This window comes from Ilyonectria robusta, assembly GCF_021365365.1.
Source record: "Ilyonectria robusta strain PMI_751 chromosome Unknown BGZ61scaffold_12, whole genome shotgun sequence".
NCBI lineage: Eukaryota > Fungi > Ascomycota > Sordariomycetes > Hypocreales > Nectriaceae > Ilyonectria > Ilyonectria robusta.
Genome location: NW_025764446.1, coordinates 1,086,449 through 1,101,566, shown reverse-complemented (window position 1 = coordinate 1,101,566; position 15,118 = coordinate 1,086,449). Strand labels below are relative to the sequence as shown.

Below are 15,118 nucleotides of genomic sequence, written 5' to 3'. Positions count from 1 at the left end.
TAAGTGAGATGCATTTATCACGTTAAATCTGCTTATTCAGTCAGGGTTTAGACTCCTATCAATGAACACGCCTACCAAGTTTATCTCACTCGTGGTCATTGTCGCTTATCGCGCTGAGGCCGATGATATACGGGCAGATGAGTAGCGTCGCCCAAAGTCGGCCGATAAGTTAAGTGACTCGGCGGGACCCAGCAAAGCACTCGGGCGATAAGCTAGGATCAATTGACTGGAACGTCAGCTTTTGCAGATCAGCCAAAGATACCACAGTGACACTAAACTTTGTGGTCTTTACTGCTGCCACCAAATTCCCACTTGGACTCCCAAAACTAGTTGCTTTCCTATCCCCCGAGCTGTGATAATTCAAACTCCACGGTAGTACCATTATTTGTACATCATGTCACGCTTTGAAAACCTTCTCGAATGCGCTGCACAGGACGGCATTGTGCCTGGCGCAGTGGTTTTTGCCAAAGACAAAACTGGTGAGCGCCTAACTAAGAGCCATCAGAACTGCGAGAGAGTGAGCTGACCTGCAACCCTAGGCAAGATCAATTATTCGAAAGCCGTCACTGGAAAAGACCAATGTTATCACGAAGATACTGTGCTTGAGATTGCATCATTGACTAAACTTGTCACTGCTATCGCCGCTTTACAGCTTGTCGAAAAAGGCCTTGTGACACTAGGTGAAGATGTTTCCAGTTTCATCCCGGCTTTCACCAGCCAAGAGGTTCTCGACGGTTTTGATGAACAGGGAAAACCCAAAACACAAAAACGACGGACCACGGTTACACTGCGCCTGCTTCTTACTCATAGCGCCGGTGCAGGCTATCCGTTCACAGACACACGACTGGTCCAGTATGCAACATCGACTAACCAGCCTGAAAAGAGGAATGGGACTGTGGACAGCAATTTCGACTTTCCACTATCATATGAACCCAACGAGGGGTTCATGTACAGCAGTTCCATGGATAGAGTTGGTCAGATAGTGGAAGGGATATCCGGCATGCCCTTGGAGGACTATTTCAGTAGGAATATTTGGCAGCCTTTGGGGATTAACACTGGGACATTCTGGGATACTAACCATCCCCCAATGGCTATAAGACTTGCACCTGGTGAGCCTGCAAAGCCAATGCCGGGTATGGACACTTTCACAACTGGATGGACCGAGTGTTCCGGCGGACAAGGCCTCTTCATGAGCATGAAGGACTATATCAAAATTCTTTACTCACTTCTCAAAGATGATGAAAAATTGTTGAAGAAGGAGACGGCGTCAAACATTTTCAAGCCATGCCTCTCGCCAGCAAGCAAAGCGGTGCTTCTGAAACGGATGCAAACTCCAACGTGGCTCGTTGGCGATTTTCCCGGGACGGGGGAATACGACTGGAGTCTGGGAGGGCTGCTAGTTGATGGAGATAAGCACGATTATCGGAAGCGAAATACGGTCATGTGGAGCGGAGCCTCTGGTTGTTTCTGGGTACGTTATACAATGCAATTTATGCGGAAGTTAAATGATTAACATTTCTAGTTCATCGATCGTGATGCTGGTGTTTGTGGCGTCTTCGGCACTCAAGTTCTACCTCCTGCGGACCCCCAAGTTCAGCCACTGATCAAGGCATTCGAGGAAGAAGTTTATAGACAACTCGGAAGTTGCAAGGATTGATGAACCCGAAACCACTCATGTACAGCCGAACAGAAATGGGGTTGGTGTAGAGCCAGGACCAAGGGATTCGGGAGGTTGAGGTGCCTTGTGGATAGCAGAAGATCTAATCTAACTTCTGTCTGCTCCCTCAAGGTGAGCAAGTTGCCGGCACAAGGTAAAAAAAAACATAGTTATAGCAGAAGATCATTTTGCGATCTAAGGATACTCGGAAAGTTGAGCGAATGCCGGGATTAGATATGTTGGTTGCCTTGGATATTATGGTTCTCCCATGGGCAATGGTTTGGGGACTCTCATGGCGGGATGCAAGAGAGCCAAGAACCATTAGACTAGTGTAAGTCGTAAATTGATATGTTGCCTCCCCACCACTGTGTAAGCTCCTTTCAGGCTAGCAAATTTATTTTTGGAGTACCTTTCCAATGTGCTCGTAGATTTTAGTAGCAGCCTCACCAGGAGACATGTTTGTGACCTCCAACACCAGTTCATATTCGTCATGGAACTGGAATATGTCCTCCCTTTCTCTGATACTCCGCAAGATGCCCTGGTCTGTGAGCTTGGTGTTAGAATCGTTGCCTCTGTCCCCGCCCGCGACCCTCTTCATGTTCTCGTTTAGTTCGCAATGTAGGATTATCAAGATAAATGGCGAGGCCCGTACGGCCGCGGCTTCTTGGTAGTCCCTGGAGGCTGAGCTTCCGAGCGCGCTTGAAGACTGTTGATCTGTAAAGACCCAGGTAACATCTCGCGTCGAAGTGGAGGTAGCAATAGATTTCAAGACTTGTCTGCGCTACGGTAGGTGTCAGAAACATGAAACAAACTAGGCGAGGGCAGGGTGCGGAACTTACCAAGAGCTGTCGAAGGGGCCGGTACTCCTCTGCAGTCCTTTCAAATATAGCTGCGACGGGGTCGATGAGGAGGTGATTGCTGACAAGTTTCGCTCTGGGGAGGAGTTTGCTTTTTCGAGTGTTAGTAACTCTGAACAAAGACGGCATCAACGCGATTGAAATAGACATACCAGAGCTCCTTGGCCACAGTGAGCTTACCCACTCCGGGATAGCCGTTGATGTAAATGAACGGATGCATGATGAGCTGTGTCGCGTGTGGGCCAGCCAGGATGGTTAGTCTCCAGTACTTCTAAGTTGCGACGTTTGTGTTGCAATAAATAGTCTCAAAAAGTATAGCAATTTATAAATATTAATTTTCGATGTCGTGCCAGCATGAGAGGTAATAAAGGTACCCTGGGCTTGTGCTAGAGTGGTCTTGCAAAGTTTGGCGGACAATTAAAGTGGTCATGATGGAAGTTTGACAAATTGGACGATTGTTAGAAGGGAAGTTAGCCTCTCGACTCCAGGAGACGTCAATCCCTCTTATATAGTATTGCTCAAAATAAAGTTTCTGTCTTCAGGCTGTTACCTATACATAGCAAGGTCGTTGACTGCAGACAGCAGGGTTGAGGTCAGAAGGGTTGAATTGAAGCGTAAGTAATAGATCAGTGTGCACCAACCTTATTATTCAGCTACTGTCTCTTCTGGTGCCGGGTGTAGCACTAAACATTTATCTCTATTGCTTGAAAATGATGTACGGTTTTGATCTGTCCGATGATATTGAATAAAGCTAAAAAAAGAAACCCCTCAAGAAGGGTGCCGCCGCTCAGTTGTGGCATGGAAGTAGACGAGACCAAGTTATGGCCAACCCAAAATTTCCGCCCATGCGCTAGGATTCGCTCGGCGACAGCACGTAAGAGCTTCTGACCAGAGATCTTCTCGATAAAAACCTTGGATTTATCCACGATACCCATGTCGCGCTTGGTCTACTCATCAAAGAAGACCCCGTCGGTATAGCCACGGTTGCCAAAAACGTCACTGAGATAAGGCTCCGTCTCCAACTTGATTTGCTGAATATCTTCAGCAGGCGCGGCGCCGCGGATGATTCAGGCACCACCCTTTATCACGCTGGCAATCATTAGCAACCGCTTAATCAATTGCATGTATTCCCTACATATTTGTCTCCTTTTAGCCACGACATCTGAAGCACCAAAGCTCAAACATCCTTCTCCTCCTTCTGGCCTGCATCAGACCCTGCATTGGCCTTGATACTGTGACCTTGCTGCTTGGGGAAGTTGACGTTGAGCGGCACCTCGGCATGTTTCGAAGAAGTCATGCAAGATGCTGAACTCCAAGGATCTTTCTTAGCATCCCCATTTACCCACTGAGCCAACTGGTAGCTCGTGATGTTTTGTGGAGGAGACGAAGCTAGGACATGTCCATTAGCGACGGTGTTCAAACTTGTAACACCGAAAGAAAATAAAGATGAACCTTTGGGGGCTTGATGCTGCTCGTGGCCCATTTTGTATTGTGTCAGAGGAGAACCAAGAGGTCGAAATAGAATTGTATGAACTGAGATTTGCGGAGAAGTCGTATGCCAATGTCCAATCCAGATGTGAAATAAAGAGGGAAGCGGGAATGATACTTATAACCGCTCACGCCACTCAGACCCTCTCTTCAGGTATGAGAGCAACAAATGGATTGTTATCTCTAGCTTGGCCATTTTTGTACACAAAGCGTTCCCTAGCACTTAAACAAAGGGCCCGTTTTTGGATTGGATGTTTTGAGCATCGGTCTGAGTTGTCGTGGACTCCCCGGTTAGAGCTCTGCCGAGCAACCATTCAGATAAAAGGCCCTGTGAGCGGCAGTCATGTCGGCCCGCTCTCCGCGTAACCCTGCATTGAACAACAGTAGCATGACCCGGGGGTAGCCTCAACAAAGGTCCAATTGAAAACTAGTTCTTTAAGAGCCGCACAGCTGATGCTTGCATTCCCCAACGTCATGCATTCTCATTCTAGTTTACGGTGGGCATTCAGGGAGTGGATGGGGCGATGAGCCAAACTGCCGGTCCAGGCCGACCAATAAGATAACTGGCCATGCTCTTGTGTACGTGGATTGTACATCAAGCTTGGGAGGGATCTTGTCAGGTCGGCGAATGAGGAAACGGGCCCTCTGGGTCAACCTTGCAAGGTGTGCATTATGCTAGAACAACCTAAAGCAACGGGACATCGAGACCAACCTTGTGGTACATTGCATGCCAATACGAACGAATCAGAAAACCGGCCCTCGTGATGCCCTTACAACGGATTCCATGCTAAAAACGGACCATATCAACCGAACGAATAGGAAAACAGGCCCTCGACGCAACTGTTACAGAAACAGCCAACCCAATTCGAGACCAACTCTGGATGCCTCCACAATAGCTCCCAACCAATCGATACGAGTGCTCCCGCGTCAACGCCAAGACAATTCTGGCCAAAGGACAAACACCGACGAATCAGAAAAACGGCCTTTCGCCACGTTAAGTATCAGCCACATACATGTGGAGGTGGCTAGAGTCATGCTGAGGCAGTGAGGCGGCTGGAGTGCTGCGGCTGACCTGGCCTGCCCAGTATGAATCTCACCCATGTTGCCTTGCAGCCTGATTGTTTCTCCTTTCCCCTCTTCCTCTCTACCGCCGTACGAGCTGCTCGTCTGAGCATTTCCATCGCCCAGCGCAGTCGCGTGTGGACGGCGAGAGCCATCTTCACCTCAACTCCTGGTAACGTTAACCATCTGTGCTTATCGGCTCTTTTACTTGGCTGTGAAACATGCGCTAATCGTTCCGTTTCCGTGCCCCCAGCTTGTCCCTACGGTCGAGAGATGCCCCTCCGAGCCCACATCCCGTTCTCCCCGCTATAGTCTTGTTGAGGCGCCGGACACTCCGGCGCTCTCGACATACAGAATCACCAACATGATCACCACCTAAAGCAGTGTGGGTGCGTCGACGACGACCTCTGCTGGTATCTCTATGCTGTACCTTCCATCACGGCCTCTCTCGTACATCAGCGCGAGACCTCCAAACCGCGCGGCGCTTTGAGCGAATCTTCGCCAAGCGTTGCCAACCGCGACGTCTCTCCTGTGTATGCAGAAGGTTACGACTCAGCTCAACACTCGTTATCTCCTACAATTGCTGCCTCTTGTTCCCCATCTGCTACTCCGGATCTCTTCCAGGGTATCCTCCAATCGTCACCAAGTTTATCGCCCGCCTCAACACCTTTGAGTGATAGCCAATCAGCCACGTCGCCCGGATCTCAATCACGCTATGCCTGCAACCTTTGCCAAGCACATTTCGATCGCATTGGTCCTTTCGCGTAAGTATCGAGCCTGACTCTTCAGAATGCCAATTGCTGACCATCTCTTGCCACTACAGAGAGCACTACAGATCCTGCCCCATCAGGCCGTCCATTGATTCGTATTATTGCGGGACTTGTCCCCTTTCGAATCGATTCATTTTCAAAACCAAGAAGGACTTTATACGGCATCTGAGAACCGATCGGCATTTATCGGAGTATTTCCATTGTCGTTGTGGAAAACAATTTAGCCGACCTTATCTGTTCCAGTCACATGTTAAACAGGGCGAATGCCAAGGCAATCGCTCATACACCTGCATGTGCGGACACGTTGTTCAAAATTATTCAGATGCCCTAGTCCTTGTGTCTACTCATTTCAACAAATGTGACGAGCCTCAGCCAATAGGACGACCCAGCAAGAAACCGATGGCTACCGGAGATCCAGAGGCAAGCAGCTAAGGGAAAAGACAAGTGTATGGTAGAGAAGTTGGAGGCCTAGATTTGCCAGGCTTGTGTCCCCAGTTGGATCAGCCTGTGCTTTCTAGACACCTTGCATCTTCCGAGTTGGTGTTTTGGAACGTTCGGCAACGAAATGCCGGTATTGATTGAAGTGTCGCACCTGTTTGTTATTTGTCGGATGATCCTCCTCGGTCAATCTGGATTTGAATACTTCGCCTGCCAGCGGGTAACCCTTCTTGCAAAAAGATCGGTAGAGGCCGTGAAGGCCCAGGCAAGTCGACTCGCCAATGACTGAATCGCAAACTGCCTCAGGAACCAGAGGAACACCCTACGTCAGGTCACCGACCTTTGGGAAGAAACTCCGTCACCTAAAACCCAGAAAAAGAAAAAAACAATAGTTGAGTTGAAGATAATCAGTGACAGAATTTATATTAGTATATACCAATTAACAATACGTTTGACTACTTTTGGTGAATCCATCTACTATTCTGCCTAAAGTGTCTGAATTAAAACGAGATGCTTGGACGAAGTTGCCAGCTGCTGAGGAAAACATACAGGATTTATTGTATCACGTTCGATACATAGCACTTAATCTATGTAAAACGCTATTATGCAGGTGCAGTCTTTATTTTAAGTGTTAACAAGGTTTGGGTGTAGTGGCCATGAAGTAGGCAAGGATATTCGCATTTTTAACAAATAGAGATTCCATACCCTTGACGATCTAAAAATATCACATCTGCTTCATTTTGCCCATCTCGTCAAGTCGCTTCTCTGCAGCCTCAAGCTCCTTTTGAAGCCAAGCGTAGGTTTCCGAACCAGGGAGGACACCATAGATCCATTTTTCGTACTGTTTGATGCGTTTGTTCAACCTCTTCCGCTCCAACTTGGCCGTTTGCTTTTCTTCTCGCTCTTCTTTGGCCTGGCGAGCTGCGATCAACTTTGGCTTCAACGATTCCATCTTTTCCTCAGTTGCTGTAATGATCTTCGGCAGAAGCTCGAGGCCTGCTTCCAAGATGGAACACTGGGCGGACATTGGCTCCACACGTTCATTTTCGTGTTTGTTCCATTCCATAGAACCTGGCTTGAACTTGGTCTGGTTTTCACGCATGACCTTCAACTGCCCATGCCATTGATCCAAGACGGCCTGGAACTTGTTGTATTGCCGACGTAAAGAGACAATTTCGCGTTCCTTGACAGAGATGTACTCTGCCAAAGCATCCTCGTCATCGAGCAAAACATCACCGTCTCGTGTTGCAAGATACTTCTCTACCGCTTGCCTCAGGCCAGGGGGGGCGCGTTCCCGAAACGCTGGGGGACTATAGGTAAGATACAAAATTCGGAAGAAGGCGAATTCGCGCTCGTCCACCTGGATCTGGAGTCTTGGTTCGGACTGGGGATGGGGCTCGGTTCTGTTTTCAACAAATTGACCGCTGTCGTCATCCTCCGCTTGCCTTTTAGACTGCCGGTTTCTTCTTCGTCTTTCCAGCTGCCGCAACCGATCTGACTCTTGTTTTTGGTCGGTCTTTTTCTTTGCCTTTGCGACAGCCTTCGGTGAGGCGGAGTCGATGTCTGGTGAAACCCCATCCTGGTTCGCCCCGACGACAGACAAGGTCGCATCAGAATGGTCCTCGAGATTGCCCGTTTTGTAAATAATAACGTGCAGGCCATTCCAGGAGGTTCGAAAGACCGATCTCTTTGACAACCTGCGCATTGAGCGAGTTCGGTAGCCTTCGAGAGAGTCTGACAAGTCTCGGAGGTCGTACAGGCGCGCCTCATAGGTCGCTCGTCCATTGACAGCAGGTTCTCCTAAATCTTCCGCGGCGTAGACTTCGGCGTGGTTTACGGATCTGGCCCACTCAGTGATCTTGAAGCGTTCCCCGAGAATGGTGTATCCCTCCGGGGTCGTTCTTGTTGCATGCTGCCTGGCTATTGGGCGAAGCTCATCGGTATCGCTGTCAGAAGGGACTTGATCCGACTTTGAGTTCATTGTTACTTCATTAAACTTGAGGTAGAAGGGGAAAGGCGCAGTGTTTATTGATTGTGCGCAAGCTGACAGGACAGATACGGCTCTGTCAGGCGGGGTACTGTACAGGCAGCCGCCGGCTGCATTATGGCTAGGTAGGTAGCTTACGTCAGGCACACTCACTCACCAAGCGTCTAGACGCGCGGATCATGTGGTTCTGTGAGTACCTAAGCCTGAGACCAAAACTTGGCCATTGGGTGAGATGATGCTTCGCTCGCATACAATTTCACAGTAACTATCACGAGCCCCCACCCACTTCATAGAGGCTGAGAGGCACCCTTTCGGCCCTGCCACTCCTGAGGCTTTGACACACCCTTCGGGACCATCATCTTTGGTCGGATATCATATTCCAAACAATACATACGATAGGTTGATATATTACGTCTATACCTATGGTCGCACCACATAAATAATAGGAATCATGTCGAACATTCCGAGGCCAAAAATTCATCAACAATGAGGGATAAGCATAAAGACATGGTAAAATTGAGATGAATCAATATCCTCAAACAGTTAGTCTAAAGACAGAGGGGATTAGTCAAGGGGCCCAGGTAAATGCAAATACATCGCAACATTACTTCATACGCCACTTTGGCGTCTTCGGTAGGATCATTATGCTCCTTCAATGTCTTAGAATACCTGAGACTTCAGTGGATCCGCACTTGAGACAAGATGCGTGCCACAGGTAGCCTAAATGATGCACTGGTGGTTTAGAACTGCGCCAGTTGTGGTGGCTTCAGGTATCTGTGTCGTTCAACTCATCTGATCAAGAGCGAATCCTTGTTCTTTGATACTCTTTGGCACCACTCAGAACAGACCTTGGGTCAATGCGGAACACCTTGTCTCAAGAATGCAGGCTCTACGCCGCTCCTTGGAAAAAGGCAAATGTGTCAGTCATAGCCGCAGTCATTCAGTCACCATCTGGCCCAGAGATGAGACGATAGAGAGGCTTTGCGAAGGTCCTCAAGAGATGATTGGCAGGATTTCTTAAAATTCTGCAGTGATTATAGTAGTCCAGAATCTAAGTTCTTATGAACTTCTAGGGGTAAAACCCCAGAACATGTATTGATATGATCAATGGTACACCCGCCAAAAAAGAAGAATATGCGAAAAGAACATACAACAGCGGGGATTCGCTGGTCGTCACCGACCCAACTACTAATCCGCCTCTCACCAGCTTATCGAATGGGGAGCGGACGGGACCCTGAGTTCTCTAGTGGATATGGTCGTATGTGTTTGTCCACAGCGTTGTCTGAGTAGATATTATCGACAACTTGTGTGAGTGGTAGTGTCTGAGGTGCAGAAACCCATCAGGTATGTCGTTCAGTTTCTTAAATATAACCTGTTCTGCAAAATGAGCCGATTCCATTATGGTGCAGTCCTCATACTCAGCCGTCCGAAATGGGCTAACTGGCCTCCTCGAGGATCATCAAAGTTAGGTTCTCCCAAAAGTCCTCTGATCCTCCAGCATAGTAAAATAACTGCAAGTCTCTTGGGTTTTGTATTATTAAATTCCCACAGTTCTATTCGCAGCCTTTCAAGTTCGCATAAATAATCGCTGCTCCGTCGATGGTCGATGAAACGAGAAATGCCATGGTGAGAGTGTCGGGGACGGGTTACTGTATATATACAACCACCAGAACACGATACAATGTGAAATTTATTCAGCCTGTAAAATGGTTCTGCTCGCTGCTAGCTAGTAGGAGAAATACCAGATTACTCCCCTGTTTTCGTGTTCGGCGCACAGTCACAGCCCTTTGTCTCTCTCACGCAATGCGCCGAGGCTGTTGCGAGAACTTGATCATGATTCTGCCAAACAGCCACGAGTCCAAAGTTCGGCTGTTCAAATAAGGAAAGCGTATCCACATTGATTCCTCCTACAAATATCCTCGCTGGTCTGCCGTCTTCCCGGTCTTTTCCTTTTCATCATCACTCTAACACCACTCAGCAACAACTGGGCCATCACAGCACCAACACTGCACTCTCCCTGCACCGCTATCTCTCGGTTTGCCCCCAACACGTCATAAATATCATTCATCTACTAGGATCTCCATCTCCTGCGACCTAACACTGACATGGCTTTGGGCAGCTTGGAGTCATTACCCCCAGAAACCATCGACAACATTGCCTCATTTCTGGACACACCAGACCTTTCGGCTTTCCGACTTCTCAACCACTATCTTGAAACTTTCGCTGCACGATGGCACTTCGAAGAAGTTCGATGTCGCACAAGCAGTTTCTGCCGTGACCGCCAGGCAATGGTACACATTGCTAAGTCAACAAAACTGAACCAACTTGTGCGCGAAGTTAACTTGCTCATCGAACTACCAGCATCTTTGCCTTTCTACCCAAATCTGGATGTCAACATCGAAGAAACCTTAGGAGCGATGGCCTGGGATGACCGACACCACTTCGCCACCGCCGCACACGTGCTGCCGTTTCTTAGCCATTTTCGCCACTTAACCACCCTCCGCTTGATTTTTATCGAGAATCCAGAGGTCGAACCCAACACTCAAGTCAGTTCCGACGTGATCAATTATCAGTCTGGGATAATTGAGACTATCTTTCAGTGTCTTACCGGAACATGGCCTCTCGAGAGGCAGACGAGGATTGACGAGGCTCTGAAGCTCGTGCTAGGAGACGAATACAGTGCTGGTTGCAGTGCCTTTCCAGGACCAGGCCCGGTCAGTCTCAGGGCCCTCTGGATTAAAAATCTTAACGTCCCTCTTCACTCGCGTGTGAGGAAATCCGAAGCATTCAAAGCAGTTGTTGGGTCCGGCAGCATTGTTGACTTGAGTTGTATCAACAGAAACTATGTTCGCTGGCCCATCGCGCCAGGTCCATTGTACTCCAGAGAAGTGTTGAAAATGTTCGAGCAGATGCCCCGAACTTGGTTTATGCCATCAATGGCAGAGAATCTCCAAAACTTGGAATTGAAGTTTCATAATTACTGGGGGTGGCATCCAAAGCTCGATTTAGAGGATATTACACCAGCTCTGCCAAATTTGAAGAAGCTATCCCTTTGGAGATTTGTATTCAGCCTCGAGCGACAGGCTCAGTGGATTGCATCTCTTGGGAGAAGCAACTCATCTGGAGGCCTTGAAGGACTGCACTTGCACAAGTGCCAAATCCTGTTTGGGGCAACACACTTGGAACCGCTGGACAGAGATACAGGGTACCTAGTCCAAGAGGATATGTTGCGCGCGGTTCTTCTTAACGGCGAGCAATTGCAGTGCTCTTTTTTCACTCCACGATGGTACACAATCCTAGACATATGGCGTGAGTCAATGCCAGCCTTGACGTCATTTCAGCTTAACAGGTACACTCATGAAAGCGATTTTACTGCTCAGAAGAATCGAAGAATCGGGAGCCGGGTTTTGGGTTATACGTTTATCGACTTCATGCGCTGGCCAATATACTTATATGTGCCGGACGTGCCTCCCCCAGGTGAGACTGGTCACCTACGACCTGGTGAGCGTGGTTGTCTAGAAATGGATGAGGAGGCTGCGGATCTGCTATTTTCAGCGGTTCGGTCGAGGAACTGGCCTGCGAGTCGACAAAACGTTTAGAGGGAAAAAGGTTGAGTGAGATCATACTAATCTAACTTCTGTCTGCTCTCTTAAGGGAAGCAAATTGCCGGTATAGGATTAAATTTAATATAGCTAAATTATTAAGTTGTTTTTATTATAGCTAAAGAGAAAAATCTAAAGATTTTCTATAGATAATAACGGTATAGGGTTAACACCCTTCAGAATACAGTCGCAGGTAGTATAACTACGGAAACAGACAAGAAAGTGCTTCAAAAGCTAGGCCGGAACAGGGCGTGGCTGTTAGAGCTACTAGGGCTGCTGGAGGAGGCTCGGCGTCAAGCTGCTTGGTCGAAGAAGGTTGACAGGCGAAGGTTTTGTGGGGCCGAAGGTTATTATACATTCATACTTCAATTCACTTCGTTGAGCAACATAATGGTGAGCTTGTACAGGGATCAGAATAGAGTATCTTGGGCTGTCGCCATAACGCTCTGTCAGAGTCCAATCAGGCCTAGGTGATGGACAACTGACGGAACGTAAATGTTCTTTCGCAAGGGATTTCTGTAGAAATTGTCGTATTAAATCAATCGAGGGTATATAAGCTCTTAGATCCCATCCTCCATCATTTTCAGAATCTGATAATTCTGGTCAAACCAGTTCCCCAGCTCAAAGCTGGGGTTTTCCATGTTCGCTGCCAGACCTTCGTCAGCACCTTCAATGCCGCCTATCCCGACACCGAATGCAACCCCAGGGTTCATCTGAGCATTCGGCTGACCTGGGTCAGGCATCGGCAGCGGTTGACCCGGCAGTGCAATACCCGCCTCTTTGAAGAATGCCTCAAATCCGCCCTCCGAGCCTCTGGCCTGTGCTACATGTCCTGCTGGTACGCTGGCTCCAGCTTCGACATACTTGCACGCGACGTCGTACATGCGCTTGAAAAGACGGAGCTGCTTTTTGTACGCCTCGGGGTAATCCGGGGGAAGCATCTGCAGCGTTTCGACGACGGCTGCAAGCTTTTCTAGGTGTTGGGGAGCGGATGTCTCGATGACATGACAGAAAATGACGATAAATGGGACGAAAGGGGATGAAAGGAGGGCCCTTGTAAAGCATGTCAATACTGTAGTCCAGATACTTGAGCCTTATAGGAGCGTAATTTGCGTACCATTGTATATATAATTCCAGGACGTCGCCTTCCATATCTCGAAGAAGGACGATGCACTTTTTGTGCTCCTCAAGACCGCGGTTGGCAGTAGCAATACACTCATCACAGAAGGCCGAGGTGGAATATGGCCCCGAGGGGATGCTGCGATAGATGAGAGTCAAATCTGCGAGATAGGATATTCTGTCGGCGCGGATTAAAAGCTCATGCGTTGAGTCTCCGAGAGCCCGGCGGCGACCTTCGAGGTATCGAGTCTACATATAGCCGTTGAGTTTTGTGCCGGAGAGAAAAGGAATAATGGGAAGGTCTTACATCAGCAGGGCTTTCTCCTTCGAATACCCTTTGCATTTCAGTTGCCAGAGCTCGTGCTCGGGTAACACGTATGCCCTCCGGTTGGAGTAGAGCGCCGGGGCTGTAAATATCGTCATACACCTTGCCATGGAGTATGGCCATGTCGATCCACTTTGGCAACACGGCGTCCAGTTGGCCGTCGGCGACGGCTTCCAAATCCATCCGGGGAAGCGTAACGTCGCAGTCCCGAATTGTAGAAGACCGACCTAGCCGTAGCGCGAGAGTCTTATCGAGCAGGAAGATGCACCAGAAAAGCTTCGTCCTGCGTCTCCGTGTCTCTGGGTTTTCGGGCTTCAGGGGGGCGTCTCGGTGGAAGCCAAGTGCCTGGGCCATCTGAGAGGCTCCGACGAGACAGTTCCACGCCATCGAGGGTTTGCTTATCTCTAGGTAATATGTCGACTGGTTTTGTGTTAGCATCGAACCATGTATTCGAGGAGATCTACGCCGTACCGCCATGAGAAGAGCTAGTGAAAAGTCTAGAGTCATCGGGAGGTTGAAAGGAAGGCGGGCTAGAATCGACTCCATGTTGTGGCGACACAACAGACCCTGTGATCTAAATTCAAGTTTTCGGGCTTCGTCTGTTTGATCATTTCCATATTCAATAAGAAGACGCTCAAGACTGCAGTTGACGATGATCAAGTCGGCAATCGAGGGCTGCCCCGAGTAAACTGTAAAGAAGTATTCGACAAATTGGCCAATAGATTCGAACTCGAGACAACAGAAAGTTCTAGCACGAGCAGAGCCTGAGCAACAGATTAGTGGCTATAGTCATACCAATGAGAAGGAGACTACTACCTCTAAGACTTTGTACAGCGGCCATGGCCAAGTTGATGGGAGGCATTTGAAAGCCATCTAGAAGAGCAGTTGATGAAATCAGGTGCGCATTCAGGGCGCGAGATCTGTCGGTCCGGTCTTCGTTGGTAACAAGAGTACGGCGTAATGCATCGAGGCTCGACGTCACCTCTTGCGAGACCTTGAGGGGGTGGTTGTTGTTCACGGCTTGCTGGGCGAAATTTGTGGCAAAAGTGGCATGGGCAGTTAATGACAGCTCGCCTTCGTAGTCGGACCCGGAGGCGTCTTCGCTACTCTGAGTATGTTGTATTGGTGATGAATTATACGAGCCGGGAGTCCTGTGGGGGACGAAGTTGGACTGGCCGGAGAGTGGGCCATCTTGGAGGCGGGCGGATGGAGGTCCATTCTTGTCAACGAGGGAACAAATACGGTCAAGCTTTCTTGAAATATTGTCAATCTTGTCCTCGCTGGAGACTGTTGTTAGTGGGTTGAAAAAGAGCACGAATAGTGTCCCGACTCACTATGAGTTAGACACCAGGGCTCTTTGGCGTCTTGTCCGAGGCTTGAAGCCGGCTGGAAACGTGCATGGGATCTGCTTGCGCACGCAGGGCCCGCACGGCTCCTTTCTATCACAGCGGACCTAGGGACATGTCAGTAATCTAGATTGGTATTGCTCTGCAATATGGATGGATGGATACCTTCCGATGTCGGCAATGCTCGCACTGTTTATTCCAGTTAGCTCGTTGATCAGTGAGCGCCGTGTCTATCTAACGGGGGTCTCACAGAGAGGATGTGAACGGGGAACGCCTGGCCGTCAAAGTCGGCGCCCTCTTCGACGTCAGTCCCGTCGGCGTCCATCGAGGCAACGCAACACAGCAGTATGCAGTATCCAGTATGGATCCGAAGTAGATTATCGCGTCCGGCCCGCTTCCGTGCTGCTCCGCCGCCGTTTTGAAAGACAGGGGAAAGGGTTTGACTGCCGAAGTCGCTGGCGGGACTA

The 15,118-nt window shown here is 49.1% G+C and overlaps 5 protein-coding genes across 5 annotated transcripts; 2 read left to right on the top strand and 3 right to left on the bottom strand.

The window, feature by feature from the left end:
* Window positions 1-394: 394 nt before the first annotated feature.
* Window positions 395-1,657, top strand: BGZ61DRAFT_354449 (transesterase; the record flags this gene model as incomplete). The annotated part of the gene is made up of 3 exons (XM_046240611.1): window positions 395-479; window positions 540-1,471; window positions 1,523-1,657. The coding sequence occupies 3 exons, from the start codon at window positions 395-397 to the stop codon at window positions 1,655-1,657; spliced, it is 1,152 nt and encodes a 383-aa protein (XP_046103391.1).
* A 394-nt stretch (window positions 1,658-2,051) lies between these two features.
* Window positions 2,052-2,734, bottom strand: BGZ61DRAFT_533672 (uncharacterized protein; the record flags this gene model as incomplete). The annotated part of the gene is made up of 3 exons (XM_046254040.1): window positions 2,052-2,438; window positions 2,497-2,605; window positions 2,667-2,734. 3 exons carry the CDS (start codon window positions 2,732-2,734, stop codon window positions 2,052-2,054), a joined length of 564 nt encoding a protein of 187 aa, XP_046103390.1.
* Window positions 2,735-6,757: 4,023 nt separating this feature from the next.
* On the bottom strand, window positions 6,758-8,327 carry BGZ61DRAFT_454080 (uncharacterized protein). Its single transcript, XM_046246156.1, has one exon. It carries the CDS (start codon window positions 8,251-8,253, stop codon window positions 6,997-6,999), a length of 1,257 nt encoding a protein of 418 aa, XP_046103389.1. The 5' UTR covers window positions 8,254-8,327; the 3' UTR covers window positions 6,758-6,996.
* Window positions 8,328-10,214: 1,887 nt separating this feature from the next.
* Window positions 10,215-11,858, top strand: BGZ61DRAFT_518904 (uncharacterized protein; the record flags this gene model as incomplete). Its single annotated transcript, XM_046252375.1, has 1 exon — window positions 10,215-11,858. Exon 1 carries the CDS (start codon window positions 10,365-10,367, stop codon window positions 11,856-11,858), a length of 1,494 nt encoding a protein of 497 aa, XP_046103388.1. The 5' UTR covers window positions 10,215-10,364.
* Window positions 11,859-12,285: 427 nt separating this feature from the next.
* Window positions 12,286-15,108, bottom strand: BGZ61DRAFT_422503 (uncharacterized protein). Its single transcript, XM_046243529.1, has 8 exons — window positions 14,902-15,108; window positions 14,817-14,840; window positions 14,640-14,758; window positions 14,122-14,585; window positions 13,777-14,069; window positions 13,288-13,725; window positions 12,979-13,229; window positions 12,286-12,914 (listed from the first exon to the last, which is right to left on the bottom strand). The coding sequence occupies exons 1-8, from the start codon at window positions 14,974-14,976 to the stop codon at window positions 12,422-12,424; spliced, it is 2,157 nt and encodes a 718-aa protein (XP_046103387.1). The 5' UTR covers window positions 14,977-15,108; the 3' UTR covers window positions 12,286-12,421.
* Between the last annotated feature and the right edge of the window lie 10 nt (window positions 15,109-15,118).